Raw genomic sequence first — 19170 nt, 5'->3', positions numbered from 1 at the left:
AGTTTAGATCAAACACACTAAAATCCACCTGTAAGAAGTGTGACATAAACAGTTAAAGAAAGGGCTTCCAGACAGAGGTCCATGTATGCAAATGAAGGAAACAAAAAGCCGTAAAACTAGGATAACCCTGTGACCCTCTACACAATACACACAGTGCTGGAGAGGTGGTCAAAATAAATACAGCTAATCATGTACAACAAACTAAACACCATCTTTAGAAATGCAGACTGCATTTCCTGTTGAGCAGTGTTTATGTAAAATTATGCGAATAATCAATGACAATTTCCAGCGTTTATCTGTACATATGTTCATAATTCTCCCGTCAGATTATGTGGCTGTTAAAAATACTTTATTTCAATATTTAAGATGGCCTGGTTAACGGTCATGCATAATTAAATAGCAGAATTCAAGAAAAACACAAGAAGAGGACGTTTTCCTGACTCCTCCCAGCAGGTAAAAAATCACCTGCTGAAACTGTTAAACTGTTCTTAAAGGCAGCAAAACCACAAAACAGAACATCAGGCTGCTTAACTGCTCAAATTACAACAGAAATCATCCACATGATGCAACGTGGTTAACTTGTGCTAGCATGCGCTGTGATATTCCTATTAATGAATACTGGAGATACAATAAATCTTTGGTCCTGCGATTCATTATTACTATATCTGAGACCCTGTTATACATAGTGATTAGATGCTTACAGTATATTTTTAATATATTTTTTTTCCGTTGCAGTGTGTAATTTGTAATACATCAATTATATTATATGCTCAGTGCTGGCAAGCAATTCAATTCAGACAAACACTAAAGCTGTTTTTTTCTTATGACCAAAATTTGTTGACATTTAACATGAAAAGAAAGAAAGTGACAAATTCCTCATGTTATATGTATAAAATTTCAGACATGTCGTGTATCTTATTGCAATTCAGAGCTCAAGACTTTGATTAAAGAATACAGTATGTAAAGCTCTACTGGAAAACAAAGGCCACGTATTTCCGGCATGAAAGTGTACCAAAAGGCACACACACACGCACACTCATCCAAACGCCCTCGCATCCCTGCAACAGTCCAGATTTCACACATACACACACATACAGCACAACAAAACCAATAGAATTATACACACTACATGCATGAGTCACATGTAGCATCCACAAAAACACACACACATGCTGTGTACAAATAAAGCCTAATGTTGTGGAACCAGTTGAAGAATAAACATATTGTTGATGTTTAGATCCAAACCTCTTATTATGTTCATATTTTTCTAATTATTCAAGTAATTTAATAAAGAATCAGACTTGAAACATAACAGAAGTATGAATTCCATCCTTTTAAAATGACTGTAATTAATTAATTTCCAATTCCTGCACTTTTGGGCTGAAACACATTCCAAAAGAAAGCTGACCACTTTACAACTTTTTAAAATATTGCCATTCCTTCTTACAACACTACACTATTCTAGTTACACTAAGGATACCAAGCAAATTAGTGATTAGTGTAAGTACTTCAGCTGTTGTTTTGTGCCCAATTTCTTTTCTTTCTTTAGCTTCCGTACTAATCACATCTATGAGAGTAAACACTGACACTAGTCACTAGCTGGGCAGCCACCTCAGCATCCACACATGAATATTGAGGGGGAGCAAGCCTGCTTTAAAAACCTCTTTATTACACTCAAGTTCTCATAAAAGGTCATTATAAATTCCATATTGGTAACACTGTAGTACTATGTAGAAACAGACCGTTTACAATCAAATGTAAAAAAAAAAAAAGAAAAAGGAAAAAACAGAGCACTTAATTCTCACTTAATGTCAACCCTAACAAATCACTTTTCCCTGAACAGAATCCACTGCCTGAAACATTATTTTCAGTGATATTATAACTGCAATGCCCTGCTAACTGGCCTCCCGGCCTGTGTAGTAAAACCACTCCAGATGATCCAGAACGCAGCAGCACGTCTGGTCTTCAACCAGCCAAAACGGGCACATGTCACCCCGCTGCTCATTGAGCTCCATTGGCTACCAGTTGATGCTCGCATCAAATTCAAAACTCTTACAATCGCCTACAAGGTGATGTCAGAACAGAACAGCTCCTTCCTACCTGCACTCGCTCCTGAAGGCTTACGTTACCTCCCGGCCGCTGCGCTCCTCCAATGTACGTCGCCTCGCTTTGCCAAACACTCACACAAAGCAATCCAGACTGTTCTCATACAGAGTTCCCCAATGGTGGAACAAACTACCCTCCACTACCAGATCAGGAGAATCTCTCGCTATCTTTAAGAAACTCCTGAAGACAGAGCTCTTCAAAGAGCACTTACTCTCTTAATACCTCTAACACACTAACTACTTCTAACCTCATTTCCTTCTTCCTCTCCTTCACTCCTCTATCCTATTATTCCCCTTTGTCCTCCTTTTATCCCTATCCAAAGATGTTTTTCCTTTAAACTTATTTTACATTGTACTTGACTATTGTAAGTCGCTTTGGACAAAAGCGTCTGCCAAATGTAATGTAATGTAAACAAAGTAGAAGCAACTGGGAAAGAAAGCAAAAGGGGTAGAGTCAATCATTACAGGCCTCCAAACTTCATGTGGTCTTCAGCTAAATGTACAATAGAACGTACAGAGCATCATGGAATGGGTTTCCATGGCTCAGCAGCTCCATCTAAGCTTTGCATCACTAAATGTAATGCAGCGAATACTTTTGCCAATATAGTGTATATATAAAAATCCTTTATTATGAGAAACCTAGTACACTTTATGTAAAAGTTCTATCATATATGATGATAGATCATATTTCTGAACCATTATGTAATAAATAAACCAATACGCAAGCTAGTAAGTGAATAAATAAATAAATAAATAAACACAATTTTAAAGAAAACGTTCTGTTTCAGATATAGTAGGTTTCGTTCCAACAGCAACAATATGCCTTCCTCAACACTGGCCACAATCACTCTGACAAAAACACACACACACACACACACCCGCATCCACACACACATACATACACACACACTAGAAGTACAGGTAGTAGGTCCAGTAGAGCAGGTTGATGAAGATGAAGGACAGGGGGAAGGTCAGACGGGAGTAGTTGTCGATGTAGTGCGGATTTTCCACATGGCAGCAGTTCAGGAAACACATGATGCGCCGTGCCACTGACAGGAACTTGGCGCAGCCGCTCTGGGGCTGGGAGGAGGTCTTCTCCTCTTTATTGTCACTGGGAGTTGGGCTGCTGGTGCTGCCGGCACGGGACAGCATCTCCTCCCTCCTGCGCGCCCGCAGAGCTGCAGCGCTGCCGATGGAGGTGACGATTCCGTTCATCTCATCCTCACGCTCCTGCATCTCCTGTCCATACTGATACCCACAGACAGAATTCACAACTTTTAAAAGAATCTAAGCTCAATACTGTGTTTATATCCACTAATGAATACATTCAGCAAATGATATTAGCTTACAATAACAATACCCTTTTAAACAAGATGGCTACTCTAGGATAGCCAAAATGAGACTCACAGAGACTCACAGAGAAGGACTGCATGCAACTCTCTGTAACGATGATGACGATGGTGGTGGTGATGATGTTCATGATGATGAAGAAGACCACAATGGCAATCAAGCTGTCTTGTAAAAAGTACATTTTATAATTCTGTCATGATAAAATAATGCCATGATGATGGAAATGGAAAGGTTTTAATAGAGAACAAAGAAAAATAAAATAAAATCTTACCATATATGCATTGGCAGCATTTGGCTGGTGCAAAGTGCAGAAATGAGCGACAGCATACTCGATGAGAGCTCCAAAGATGAAGCTGAAGCAGATGCCCAGGTACACGTCAATCGCTTTGATGAAGCAGTTCGCATTGGGCAGAGAAGTGCGTGCCCCCATCATCAGAGTGGTCATAGTCAGGACTGTGGTCACCCCTTCAGAAGAATAAACACAATCAGAAAATGTTCAGCACTCTGGGAACAAAGAAAACTTCCAGACATAGTTTCTCAAGGTTTAAATGGACTTAATGTCAAATACAGATCCAGATACTGACAGAGCCTTTTCTTCATACTCTGCGTTTATTTTAGCCATATCTGTGCATGAAAAAGTTAGATCAGCTTATGAGTATGGATTAAATGTAGTATTTCCCATGGAAATATTTGGGGCAGAAAGGAGCTATTTACAACATTTTATGCCTCTTTTGTCTGTTTTTTTGTAGTAAGTCTGTTATTACAGCCTTTTTTGATTTTTGTTGATGTTGTGTTTTGCAGTTGTGATTTGCCCTTTAGTGGATAGATTGCTTAACATCCATGCCAACATAAAGCTTGCATAGAAATAGGTGTGTGGTGACTGTAATAATATATTATAATAAGTGCATTCATGTTTGGGTGTAAATGGAGTATAGTTTACTACTAAGTTTACTATTCTGACAAAGTAAGGAATATATATATACAGTGTATACACACTAAAAAAACAGGCAGTGGTTGCACTTCATTTCCACACAAATAAATAATTTTAGATGAACATGAACATGCTTCTTCTAGATTGCTTGCTTTTGGCAGTAACTGTGTTAATATGAAATTGACATCTTTGCATCGAATCAATTGATTGAATTACATATTTCAGTGTATAATAAGCAGAATGAGGACGATTTGGCTGTACCTATGCAGATGCGAGCAGGGACAGAGGACTGGCTGATCCAGAAGGAAACCCAGGACAGGACCACCAGAGCACTGGATGGCACGTATGTCTCCAGAATGAAGTAAAGGATGCTTCGCCTCAGCTGGAAATGAAAAATCAGCTTTGGGTAGTTACCTGTAAAGATGTGTCAGAATGAATGTAAAACAAAGTTCTGTAAGCTGCAAAAGCCATTATAATTGTTAGCAAAAATCTCAGCAATAAGTGTGTTTTAATGCTGCTAAGACAAATATATGATATGACACAAATAAACAGTGAAAAACAAGGAAGTTTAAGTCACAAAATTGCAAAAATACTGGAAGAACATATGCAAAATCATATGCAATTTTGTATACAAAGTTAAAAAATCTAACCTGAGCATGATATATTTAGAACTGAACCGTATTTAAAATTTTTTACATGTAGAAATCTGAAATCTAGTAAGATAGATAGACACATGTTTGGTTGCTGAGTTTTATTTCAACAGCTCATGTGATATACTCTAATAATGGATTGAAACGATAAACTAGATATTGGATGAGACATATAAATTTATATATATTTTTAAGGAGAACTTGCACTCACACACATCAATCTACAATGCATTTGTATTTCATTCAATGTTAGTGTTTTTAAAACAAATGAACACATGCTGTCCAGATAAACATCTCATCATAACAGCTTAAATATCATCTTCTTAATGTGTGCATGTGGACATACCAGTCTCATAGACGGCTTCAGATTCTGAGGTATAATAGTCCTCTAGGGTGTACTGGGCCAGCTGTAGAGTATCAAGTCCGCTAACTGATTGGTTCCCCCGAGTCCAATAAAACACCACATCTTTCACATTATAACCCCCTGCAGGGAGGAAAGCAGAGTGTCAATTAAAAACTAATTATCAGAGCATAGTTCCAGTGCAGAGAGATGTGCTGTATCCAGGCTTGCAGTTATATTTTATGACATTGCTGCTGCACTACAGGATTAAACACTCTATCAGCACTAAAACAAGGAAGTTATAGGTTTGACTCATACAGAAGCCAATATTATTACAGAAATATTAACATCATCATTCACAGCCGTTCACCGCCAGTGTGTGTAGCACTGTGTGCCCACCATGAATCTCCACAAGAGGGCACTACTTAACCATCTTAAGCCTTTTGGGGATGCTTTTAATTGTACAAACCTTTCCTGTTCCACACACAATGTTTTAGCATTAAAGCAACAGAAACATGCTTTTCCCTGCATGAACCCTATAAAACACATCCTATGCAAAAGCTGCTGGCCCGAGTTCCCCCCTTAGGCCAAAAAGCGTATTTTACAAAGATAAGAGGCACCCATAATTGATCAGTGAAGGGTGCAGCAACTTTAACACGCTCGCTTTTTCACAGCACTGCTCCTTATTTATCTCCTCTGCATATGGCACGCTGCAAACCACAGAATGAATGTTCTAGAATGTGTGTGTAGAAATGTTTAAAATGCTCGGCTACAGAGTTGCATAAGCATTTCAGAAATAAATGACTGCCCAGAGCTAAAATAATTGTGAGCGCTATTTATTTATTTATTTATTTATTTATCTATTTATTTTTAGGAGGTTTGCTGGTGGCAGTGTGGAACTGGGTGCTCAGTATGTATGTGATATATTTCTGATGTACCATCTATGTATTTCTGCATATAGCTAGCTGACTGGTGTTAAGCACATGCCTCAGAAGCCCATACTGTACGTAAAGAACATGGAATAAGCCCCCCCTAAAAAAAGCATGCATGCCAGTCTAAGTTAATGCGATTACAGGGGCTTGGGTTTTTGTTAGGGAAAATCCTGCATTATGATGCAATTTGTACAGTATATACAGCTTTGTAAAAAATTTACAGATCAATCCATTTTCTGAATCAGTTTCTCTAATTTTGCTATTTATAGGTATATGCTTAAGTGAAATCAATATTTGTTGTTTTATTCTATAAATTACTGTCACAATTCCTCCCAAAATTCAAATAAAAATATTGTCATTTAGAGCATTTGTTTGCAGAAAATGAAGAGCTTTCAGACCTCAAATAATGCAAAGAAAACAAGTTCATATTCATAAAGTTTTAAGAGTTCGGAAACCAATATTTTGTGGAATAACCTTGTTTTTCAATCACAGTTTTTTTGAGGCGTCTTGGCATGTTCTTCTCCACCAGTCTTGCACACTGCTTTTGGATAACTTTATGCCACTAAACAGCCTATATTCACAATAAAAAATAAGTTATTCTTTCCATTAAGTCCACTTAAATTTAACATGTAGGTCTGTCACAATAACTTTTGGTTAAACGACATATTGAACAAAATATATTTGTAATAACCGATATAATGGTCTACTATGGCAGTCATGTATATGTACATTTTTCTTCATCTACCACAGTCCACCCTGTGTATATGGAGTGTATAGGGTCTCTGCTGCCTACATCACTGCGTGACAAGCTATACATAAGTAAACAAACACACAATAAAACCCAACTGATAATGTTGAGGTCAATCAAATAACTGAGATAATGTCCATATATTATCCAATAATGTCAACTATCATTGACATTATTGACACTATTTACATGTCAATTTGAGCACCTAAATTCCTTTAAAACTGATATACTCTCATCAAGCAATTTATTACGAAGTGTAAAATTTACACAAACTCATTCATGCAATTTCTAATCAGTCAATAGTCTGGTAGCAGTGCAAGGCATTGCATAACATCATCCAGATACATGGCAGACAGACTGGTCTGAATATTTCTATAACTGCATACTTGAATTAAACAAATTATAAACAACAAATACTCTAACACTGTTTTTGCATTCCAAAATAATTTAGCCTTTATGGGGTTATATGAAAGGGGACTGGGTAATTGATCTGAAATCAGGAGAAAATGGGATAAAATTAGAAACAAGAAAAAAAAAGAAAAAAAAAGTTGAAAAAGCCTCTAAATAATTACAATGGTCATGAGACCATATTGAGAACGGCCTTGGAAAGAAAAAAACATGTAAGTCTGTCCATTCTTGATTAACATATTGGATTTGGTGCTCCCTTATTCTCTTTTTTAGAGCATGTGGGGCTGCATGATATTGGAAAGAAAATCTGACATTGCGATATTTTGTTGTTCTATGATATTTTATTTATTGCGATATAAAAAAAAAAATCTGTAAAAATAAAAAGAATTTTAACAGATTTCTACAAAAAATGGTTATGGTATTGGTACTTAATAAATATTCATGGTCTTGGTATTAATAATTCACTTTGTGTATCCAATATTAGAGTAAGATAAATATGAAAAAAATCAAATTTAATATTTTGTGTCAGGCAAGTTATAGCGAGGCATGTATAATTAAATTAGCCTGGTGTGACACTGCATGGCCTGTGATTATTGTGGCTATTGTGCATGCACACGTTGCGATGGCAATGCTAAAACAATATATTATATACACTTGATTTTTTTCCGTTTCTTTTCTTTTCCCTGTATGTTTTTACTCACTCAAGTTGCAGCACTCATCATAATGCACAGACCTTTTTGTAGAGTGGTATCAGATATTTACCACAAATCTGACTGATTTTTAAGTTTCCTGAGCCACTAAACCAAAGTTTTGATAGTTAAAAAACAGGCTGTCAAAATGTAAAAGCTCTGAAGAGTTAATCAGTTATAGGTCTAGGTTCGGATAGGACAGTGACTGGGCCTAGAGTGTGGTACGTCTATATGTATGGCTTCTGCTCTAAGGTTTACTTAGACTTGGGGCCTTATCGTACACCCTGCGCAAGGTGAATCACAATGCTCATTCCTATCTTACACCCCGTCAACAGTCTATTTTCACACTTCGCGCCCACACCATTAAATTAGGGTTGGAGTTTGGGAATATATCTATGCTAATGGGTGTGGTGGTTTGGAAGTGAGGTGTGTTCAAGTAAATATCTAGCGTGTTGCTAAAACACAGGTCACTCCTGACTGAAAGGAACCTTGACAACAGTCAATTGTCAGAGTCCATTTCTATCCCAGCTACGCAGATGCACCCCGCACCCTCATTCATTAAACTCACACACACACACACATGGATGTGCTGCACAGCACAAAAACAACTTTTACAATATAGAATAAAATTATATAGCTGTTCTCTTAAATGAGCTGCTGGTGTACCGTCACAGCATGATCACAGTGCAGGTCAGTATCTTTTGCTGAAAGTGACAAGCTGTTTAGATACCAACACGCCAAAGTCAAAGCGAACCTGGTTCTTAAAGGGAGCCTTCATTTGGAGTCATGCAAGGCCTATTTTAGGTAGCTAAAATAGGACCCTTGCAAACATTAAGTAAGCAGCAGTTCTGCATGTGCCAAGGCAGGTTGGTGGAGGTGAGGTAATGATGTGGTGAGTGTTTTCTTGGTAAATTTTGGGCCCTCTAATTCTTATCAGTAATCATGTGAATGTCAGGGCCTAATGCAGTATTTTTATTAACCACATGCATCCCTTCACTCTTCTAATGGCTAATTCCAGCATGATAATAATATGCACCATGGCACAAAGCAGAATCATCTTAAACTGGTTTCTTGAACATGACAATGAGTTTAGTGTTCCAGCAGAACATCTGTGGGATGTGGTAAAACAGGAGATTCAGAGCATGAAAGTGCTTCAGAAAAATCTGCAGAAACTGCATGATGCAACCACGGTAACATGGGCCAAAGTCCCAAAGGAAATGTTTCCAGCATCTGGTGTAATCCATGTCTCAAAGAACCGAGGCTGTTCTGAGCTCTGGTCATTGTTAGTAGGCCGTTCCTAATGAACTGTTTAGTGTGTGTTTGTAAATTAATTAGGATCAAATTGGTTTGATTTGTGATTCAATCAAAAGACACCTGAACTTAAATGTAAAACCAAAATGTTCATCAGACTCTAAAAATAAACCATAATAGCCCAGACACAGATTTAAAAGTACATTTATATAATTAAATCAATTTAATTATTTAAGCAGCGCATTAATGTTTTTTTTCTGATTGTGATAAAGAAGTTACCAGTTTTAGAACTGATTATATGTAGTATATGGCATTTTGTAATTTGGTACATTTTCAAAAACTGTGATGCATCTAGAATGTTCAGTTTTTTCCACATCCTTTAAAGGATCTGTGACACACATATATCTGTATGGGCTCTTTTGGGTTGAATTCATAGCTGCCCACTGCTGTCCCTCTGTTGCTTTTTTTAAAATGAAAGGAAGACCTGCTTCCCTGGAGCACATCCTGCACTCTGCTCTGCTATTTCAGTTCAAAGCCAAAACCCAAGGTCAGAGCGTAGATCACCACTTTCTCATACTGCTAGTGAATCAGTGCGTGCTCACTGTGGGAGATGGAGAAGATCATTCTGGCCTGACAGTGAAACACTGCAGGATCAAAGTCCACTCTCGTTAAAACACGGTCTAAAAAAAAACTTCAAAGACATCCAGAGCCAGCGGAGCAACTTTCCTGAAGAGTAAAAACGTGGTCCTTGTGATTAAGATGAGTATCTATATAAGAGGTATTTTTCATTACGTTAATTTAAAGTGAACATGTGTTACAGAACCACAGAACAGCATTTAAATACATAATTAAGGCTTACAGCTCTCCAGCTGAAGTGTGCACGTTTGTTTGTCCATAGGGTACTTGGTCAGGTCCATACTGCAAGCCACTGTGGTGGTGATTCTGCAGAGAGAGAGAATGTTAGAGAGATGGAAATACTAAAGAAAACAGTGAGAACACAGTTAGGAAACAGGAGAAAACAGGTGTGAGGGAGGGATAAAAGGTATAAAAAAGCACATAAAAAAGTGTAATACTAAGAAAAATAGGATGCTGAACAGAAAGAGAGGAGATAAAGGTGAAAAAAGAGAGAGCGTAAATGTGTGAGAGTAAGAGAAAGTGAAAAAGAGTGTGAGAGAGACAGGACAGAGATAAGAACAGAGATAATATGATAGGAGTGATATAAAAAATGTAAGACTAATAGAAAAATACACCATGTGTATGAGAGAAAGACAGGACAAAGATTAAAAAAAAGCGTGAAAGAGTGAGTGAAAGTAAATCAAAAGGAAAATGAATATATACAAATGGAAATCTGTGAGAGTGAAAAGTAAATATAAGAGGTAAGAGAAGAGAAATAGGTACAAAGAGAAGGAGAGAAGGAATAGAAAGTGTAAGTAAGAAGGAGTGTAAAGAGAAAGTCAGAGCAGAAATATGAAAAAGAGGGTTGGATAGAAAGAGTGTGAGAGTAAGATAAAGTGATGCAAATAGCAGAAGGGGGGAAGAGTGAAAAAACAAATGTCACGTAATAAAAGTTAAATGTAAATAAAGGAGGAATAAAAGGTTTAAGTAAAAAGAGAGAGTGTGACATCGAGAAAGAAGAGGAATAGGGGAAGGGTAAAAACAGTGAGAGAGGGGCAGAAAGAAGAAAAGAGGCAAAGAGAGAGATAAAAGTGTGTAGATGTAAGAGAAACTGATAAAAAGTGTAAAATAGAGATAAAATGTAATAGAAAAAGGAGGAGAAATAGTGTGAAAGTGAGAGATAGAGTGTGAGGGTGTTAAGAGGAAGGGGATGGGGAATGAGAGAAAGATTGTGAGAGTATAAGAGTAACAATGCAAAAAAGAGCAACACAGACACAGAGAGGAGAAGAAAGAGGTGAAGAGAGTGGGATGGAAAGAAACGATAGAGTAAGAGAAAAAGAGTGAAAAAGAGGAGATAATGAAAAACAGTGTATGAATGTATGACAAAGAAAGTATGAGGGAGAGACAGGACAGAGAGAGGAGAAGATGGAGAGGGAGAAAGAGAGAAAGTGAAAGAGAGAGAGAAAGAAAGAGAGAGAGAGAATATGACTGTGTGTGTTATGTTGGTGTTCAGCTCGATGGCAGTCAATCTGCTGTAACGGCGCTCCTCAGCCTAATCCTGAACACCAGCAGCTCAGCACACACACACACACACACACACACACGCATACACACACACACACTCAGTGCCTCGCCTGTTCCTGTCCTGTCCTCCCTTATCCCCTTCTCATCCTACCTCAATGCCCTACACTCCTCCTCTCACTCTCTCTCTCCACCACCTCCTCCTCCTGATAAAGCCTCTCGATTTCCCCCGCCCCTCCTCCTCTTCCTCACTCATGTTTAATACATCAGCAGCAGCGGCAGCAGCCGGTGAGTGAGTGACAGGCTGAGAGACGGTGAGAGACGGGTAAGGACCTGAGGGCGTAGAGCACGGTTCCGTTGGGGAATATCCTGATCAGTCTGTTCTCCACAGTGATGTCATGCAGGAAGGATTTCTTGGAGTCCACGATGAATGTGTCAGGAACCCAGAGGAGCTCCACCAGCCTGCCGTCCAAACTCAGACTCTTATTCCCGTCGAAACACAGACGCTCGTCCGTCCAGCGCTGTCGCAGGAAGATAGTGGCTGTGTAGTCCTGAAAAGAAAGACATTAAAAACACATTATACAAAACAACTTTTAGTGGCTTCTTAGATTACCGTATTTTAATAATTGCAATAAGTGTGTGATAATGTGATAATGGGCATATTACAGTTGTGCATGTACCACATTATTATAATATGCTCATTTTGGCAAGAACTGACAAAGTTAAAAAAAGTAATATTTATTTTAGAAAATCACTTTAGAACTTTAAATTGATGATCAACTCTCCATAATTTATATAACTTAACAAATAATGGAAAAATATAATTAATATAATTACAATTTAACAGCAGTACTTGACTTAAAACAAATTATTATATAATTATATAATAATAACTGTTAACTGTGCCCTTTTTATGTTACCAGATTGTTAAGTTATTTCCATAAATCCAAAGATAGTCTATTGTCTCTCAGCTAATTGTTCCCAAAGTATACCTTTTCCCCTGAATAAATCACCACTTAAAGCATTGAGCTATTTTTTAAATTTTATTTCTAATTTTTTTTTTTTCATTTTCTTCCCAATGTACATGGCCAATTACCCAACCCACTCATTAGGACTGTCCCTATCACTAGTGATTTCCCAACACCAGGAGGGTGAAGACTAACACATGCCTCCTCTGATACATTGTGAAGTCAGTTACCACCTCTTTTCAAACTGTTGCTGCTGATGCAGCATTAAAGAGTAGCATCACAGTGTGCTCGGAGGAAAGCGCAGCGACTCGGTTCAGATACATCAGCTCACAGATGCCTTGTGCTGATCAACATCACAGTTAGGAGTGATGTGGGAAAAGAGCACCATCTACCCACCCAGAGATTGCTGATGGCAAGCTACAAGAACAGGATTCAATTCGGCTAGTTTTTTTTTGCAGAAAATGGCTAGACTGGTTTGAGTTGACAAAAAGACTGTATTTCAGATAGTCACTCTATATAACTTTGGTGAACAAAAAGCAAACTGTGAACACACCCTAAGTTTCAAGCCAAGGTTCATATCATGATGAGGTCTATAATCATCATGTTGATTTATTGTACGATAAGTCGATAATAATTATACTGACAGGACTATTTCACATAGTAAATACAGTGAGTCAGTTTACTCAAACAAACTTTGAAATGTGGAAAAAGAGAACATGCACCATGTTCACCATATCAAAGGAGTGTTTCCGACATGCTATGAAGCATAAAAGCTGTTATGAGAGCAAAGGGAGGTTCAGCCCAGGATTAGCAGTGTTAAAGTGACTGTATAAAAAGGTTCACTCATACTTTGGGTATACTTTGCAACTCTACATGTTTGATAAAAGTGTTTCCCTGGGTATTTTTGCAAAAATAATATTTTACATTTTATATGAGGACAAGTTAAAATGATTCTGCCCCAGTGGAGGATTAAACAGCTGTAATGCTTGAGAGATGATGAGTGTTGACATCCAAACAAGAAGATAAAACGCGCGCAGAAAAACGCTATTCCCATGATTGAGCTTTCATCTGCTGTTTCTGTAGTTCTTAAGTTTTTTGCACAGAAAAAAACAGGGATCTGTTTCTTATTTAATGTGTTAATGTTCTGCAGACAAAGAAAACATGTTTATGTATATGAATGTTTTAAAAAGCTAGGTGTGCCCAAACACGTGGCGGGCTGTTTTCCTCTCTCACAGAGCCGAAATGCATTCAGATGCATATAACCTTTCCACTCACTGTGTACCGAGTTCACTCACTTTCAGTCTGATTCAAAAAAGGGATTTGTAAAAATTCTTCTTGAGGGAATGATAAATTGTATTAATAAAGACAATAGGGAAATTAAAAGGATGAGGTTAATGCAATTATTTTGTATATTTGTATCACATCTCTTAGCTAGACTACTTATGAAATACCATCACTGTCTGACAAAAACAACTTATAATTTAATTTTTACTGTTTTTGACTTTCTGAAATTTTAACTGGGTAACTGGCAAGACCATTCAATTTTTCTGACAAACACCTGTATTTCCTTAGCAGTGTTTTGAGATCATTATCTTGTATTTACTTTCCCAAAGAGCTAGCAGACATTTACTGGAACTTGAGCATATACAGTATATTTCTATAGACCTCAGAATTCATATTGCTCCTGCCTTCAGCTGATACTTCAGAACTAAAGATATCTGCCAGCACCAGTACATCTGGCAGTTTCACTGTTGCATAAAATCCTCCAATATGCAAAATGATAACTTTACAGGAGGAGGGAAAATGTTCCTGACTTTCAGTGGGAGTGATTTTATTCCTATATTCCTATATATGATTTTTACCATAATATTTGAAGACAAAGTGGATTCACAACTGAATTCATTACAGTATGTAAAGAACAACTGAATATACAGCTCTGGAAAAATGATGAGTTTTGTTTGAGATTTGTTTTTGCCTAACTGAAAACTTCTGTAAAATAATCAAGAGGAAGATGGATGATCACAAGCCATCAAACCAAGCTGAACTGCTTGAATTTTTGCACAGGAGTGGCACAAAAGTATCCAGAAGCAATGTGTAAAACTGGTGGAGGAGAACATGCCAAGATGCATGAAAACTGTGATTATAAACCAGGGTTATTCCACCAAATATAGATTTTTTTTAACTATTAAAGCTTTATGAATATGAACTTGTTTTCTTTGCGTTATTTGAGGTCTGGAAGCTCTGCATCTTTTTTGTTATTTCAGCTATTTTACACGTTCTCCAAATAAATGCTCTAAATGACAATATTTTATTTGGAATTTGGGAGAAATGTTGTCTGTAGTTTATAGAATAAAACAACAATGTTCATTTTACTTAAACATATACCTATAAATAATCAGATAAACTGATTCAGAAACTGAAGTGATCTCTTATTTTTTTTTCCAGAGCATCATCGAAAAAAAAAATCCCAAAAAGACCCAGAACCAAGAAAGAACCAACCAACAGGAATGAAACCCTGTGGGTGGTTGTGACAGACTGTTTATTTTTGTTGGTTGACTCATTCTGGGAGCAACTGTTTATATATTTGCAACATGACATAAGAGTATCTAACCTCATTTTAGAGTCATATACTCGAGTTTTCAACCTGTAAGTATCTCACCATATTGATCTCTGATATAGTGTCTATGCTGGCAATGTCCAGACTCATCCCAACAGTAACAGGACCATCTGCAGAGGAAAAAGTAAAAAGAGCACCAGAATTAGAAGCAGACTGAAGAGAACGTGGGAAAAATAGTGATGCTCTAATGCACAAGCTTTACTATAGCGGACTACATTAGCTCACGCCTGAGGCACTTCCGCTAAGCAAAAGCAATCGTCTATTCTGTCGGCTTAATGCTAACAAAGTCTTTAGAGTAAATTAAACTTTAAAGATCCACTTATGGTGCTTAATTGTGTGGGTAAATGTGAAAGCTTCGTTTCCATACTGCCGAAGAAAGGCCTCAGGTACTTGTTGTATCCCTTCATCAGTTTCTGAATGGTGGGAGGCAGCACCTCTTCAGCGCCGGAGCCTGAGCCCTCTATGATCCTGCAAACACACAATACAGAGACACTTTTTATTTCTCTTTCCCATCAGGCTGCATTTAAACAACAGAACACAAGAGGGAGTGTTACATTAAAAACATCATGGTTGTGATTTGGCTGTAAGTCACTAAAGCTGTGGTGTTATTCGTGATAGAACACAACCTCAAGCATTTTTACGCTTTTAGAATTTGCAAAGTAAAAATAAGGAGAGCAATCTATAAAAATACATATATATTTTTCCACATACATTTTTTACATTTTGAAGAATTCCTTCAACAAAAGTAGTTTCAGGAGCATGACCATTGTTGTTACTAAGCAACCAGGGCTCCTCAGGGTGATACAGTTTCACTGACAAGGAATGGTACCAAACTGTCACTGGGGTGGAACCCCTCAAGAGTGCATCTCCAGTGGATTTAGTTAGTGAACACAATACCATATTCCCTTTCAGTCATACTGCCTCCATGCACTCTCCGTAATTTCTATGTAAATTCATATGCATAAAGTTTATAAAAAGAGACAAATATGTATTTTTTCATTGAAATGTGAATGTAGTGTCCCTGATCCTTAAGTAACAAAAACCTACACAAGCTTTCATGACATCCCAAATGTAAATATGAGGTTTTTGAAGAACAGTAACAGTATGTTATTAAATAGATTTACTCATATGTTTACTACATATAAATACATATCTCTTTGTCAAACAGAAATACACATATGATCCACGTGTTTTGCATATGTATCTAATATACAGTACCTTTGCACATGTATGTTTACAGCATATTTCTATATAAAGCTTTGGAAAAAAAAGAGAGAACATTTCTCCCAAATTCCAAATAAAAATATTGTCATTTAGAGCATTTATTTGCAGAAAATAAGAAATGGCCAAATTAAAGAAAAAGATGCAGTGTTTTCAAACCTTAAATAACGGAAAAAAGTTCATATTCATAAAGGTTTTAAGAGTTCAGATATCAATATTTGGTGGCATGTTGGCATGTTCTCCTCCACCACTCTTACACACTGCTTTTGGATAGCTTTATGCCACTCCTGGTGCAAAAATTCAAGCAGTTCAGCTTCGTTTGATGGCATGTGATCATCCATCTTCCTCTTGATTTTATTCCAGAGGTTTTCAATTTGGTAAAATTAAGAAAAAACATTGTCATTAAGTGGTCTTTAATTTTTTTCCAGAGCTGTATATAAAATGATATGCTAAATTCATACATCAGATTTTCAAATGGGTTGTATTCTTTCTTTTTTGACTACCTATTTGCTTTGGGTGATGTTAGATCTAAAACATTAAGACAGTGCACTTTTCCAAAGAACCTAAAGTGTCCCAAATTACTTTATTAGCCTAATGTTAAGTCTCTGGTTTAAAATGTGACACTGAGCTTGAATACTTATCAAAACTAATTCGCTTTAAAATAATTACTGAGGTTATAGCTTTCGTTTTGTAAAGCTTATCAGCATAACAGCTGCTATAAAACATATATTTGTTGGGATGGGCTATGGAATCATTCTCAACCAACACTGATTTCCAGTGCTCTAGCATGTTCTCTCTCTCTCTCTCTCTCTCTCTCTCTCTCTCAGTCTCTCTCTTTCCTGTGGAGAAAACAAGTCTCCATGTCTGCAGTGACGTGGGTCTGTGAGCTCCAGATGAGATTTAGCTTCAGAACAAGCGCTCCCCCCACCCTCTGAGAATAGCGCCACATGGAAGAAACAGTTACAGAGGCACTTAAAAAAGCCTGCATGATCGACCCCAACACAACACCCTCATAAATATTCCAGAAAGAATAGAAAAGACTGTGTGTCTCTGGGCAGAGCGGCAGAGAGTGCTGTCGGCTGGCTCTCACAGGCAACAGAGAACACGTGGGGAACATCACAGCAGCTTACTGACTGCAGCACGGGCTTAACCAGCTCCCTCTCCCCCCACGATCTCCTGCACTCAGCACACTGTATCTGCCTCAGCCTCCCCCACCACCCTGCACGAGCCCACACTGACTCTACTGCACTCTTACTTTTTATCTAGCAGAGCATAAAGGTGCCATTTCTCATTCATTATTAAGAAGAGCGGTGCTCAGGGGCCACCTAATTAAGAGCCGAATGGTCATTGTGATTAGTTCATTGGAAATAAAAGAAGAATATTTTAATTAATCATGCACCCTGACAGATGTAGATGAACTTGTAAAATGAACCTCAATAGTGGGGTTCCATACATCAATTTTTAGCAGGTTTGTGCAAAAGACAAGATGGAAAAGTTTCTTCCACTACCAGACCAGAAGCGTCCCTCGCTATCCTTAAGAAACTCCTGAAGACAGAGCTCTTCAAAGAGCACTCACTCTCCTTACACCTCTAACACACTAACTACTTCTAACCTCTTTTCCTTCTTTTCCTCCTCTACTCCTCTATCCCTTTATCTCCTTTTGACCTCCTTTAGGCCCTGTCTAAAGATGTTTTTTTACCTTTAACTACTATTGCTTTATGTACTTCACTATTGTAAGTCGCTTTGGACAAAAGCGTCTGCCAAATGTAATGTGATGTAATGTAATGTAGATGTAATGTAGATGTAATGTAGATGTAATGAAAAGTTATGATATCCCTAAACTAAATAGAAGAGTGATGGAAAAGGGCTTTACAATGATGTAACAAATAATAATGGCTAATAATATTATATTAATATCATATTAAGAATATTAAGATACCCTTCGGGAGGTTCTATATAAAAAGATGTACAATCTCAACTAATCCAGTTTAAAAACTGATTTGAAACAATATTTTTTATTATTCTAATTAGGCAATGTTCATGATGTGTTTTCTGCAACCCTCCACCACCCGGTCCCCTCCCTTTAAGTCTTTCTTCTCTCCTACCTTCTCCACTCACCGAAAAAGTGGGACTAACCTCCTTCGACAAGCAGAAGCCGCCTGAACTCCAGCCCAAAATGTTCCCTAAATTCTCTCACTTCTCTTCAGTTTCCTCCTTTAGTTCCTAATAATCACAAGCTGATGACATGTTCCAAAAAGTACTTTTTTGGACAATTTATTAATATATTAATTATTGTGATAAACAATATCATTTATATCATTTTACAACTGTGTTATGCCTGCTTAACTGTGTTAAGCAACACATTTTTACATTAGACAGACTAAAGACTCATTATGTCACAGAATTTAAACTGTAAATGTTCAACACAAATTTAAAGTAATAAGTTTTGCCCGAGCATCCTCCTGTAATTCACTCACTTTACAGAGCCTGGTGAGGTATTGGTGGTTTTATATGGTTATGTAAGCACAGCAACGCTGCTGTTGAGCTCAGAAGGCAAATTTCTTTTTATTTTTACTGCAATATAGAGTTCATAATATAAATCACTCTCTCCTCTATATTCCTTTTGTCAACATTTTTCAGATGCTAATATAAAGAATATAAAGTAACTACCTGCTGATATCAATATGATCCAACACCATCAGGATCTCAACTAATTACAGATTCTTTGTCATAAAATATGTGGTTAGACAGCAAGCATTTCTTTAAGTATATCCATGGTGTGCTCGGGAACAGTGTACTGTGCTGCCATTTAGCCCAACAAAAA

At 37.4% G+C, this 19170-nt stretch overlaps 1 protein-coding gene across 2 annotated transcripts in view; it reads right to left on the bottom strand.

Annotated features, from left to right (window-relative positions):
* Positions 1–1905: 1905 nt before the first annotated feature.
* Positions 1906–19170, bottom strand: part of gabrz (gamma-aminobutyric acid type A receptor subunit zeta) — a 50718-nt gene continuing 33453 nt past the window's right edge. For both annotated transcript variants that reach the window (XM_007259145.4, XM_007259146.4), the window contains exons 3-10: positions 15493–15593; positions 15168–15235; positions 11874–12091; positions 10264–10346; positions 5383–5520; positions 4648–4800; positions 3727–3920; positions 1906–3353 (exon numbers count right to left, since the gene is read on the bottom strand). In XM_007259145.4, the coding sequence (XP_007259207.2) occupies positions 3015–3353; positions 3727–3920; positions 4648–4800; positions 5383–5520; positions 10264–10346; positions 11874–12091; positions 15168–15235; positions 15493–15593 (1294 nt within the window). In that variant the 3' untranslated portion in view covers positions 1906–3014. The remainder of the gene's footprint in view (positions 3354–3726; positions 3921–4647; positions 4801–5382; positions 5521–10263; positions 10347–11873; positions 12092–15167; positions 15236–15492; positions 15594–19170) is intronic.

Source organism: Astyanax mexicanus, chromosome 15 (genome assembly GCF_023375975.1).
Source record: "Astyanax mexicanus isolate ESR-SI-001 chromosome 15, AstMex3_surface, whole genome shotgun sequence".
In the NCBI taxonomy this organism is placed as follows: domain Eukaryota; kingdom Metazoa; phylum Chordata; class Actinopteri; order Characiformes; family Acestrorhamphidae; genus Astyanax; species Astyanax mexicanus.
The sequence above is the reverse complement of the archived record's forward strand: the minus strand, read 5'-3'. Positions and strand labels throughout refer to the sequence as shown.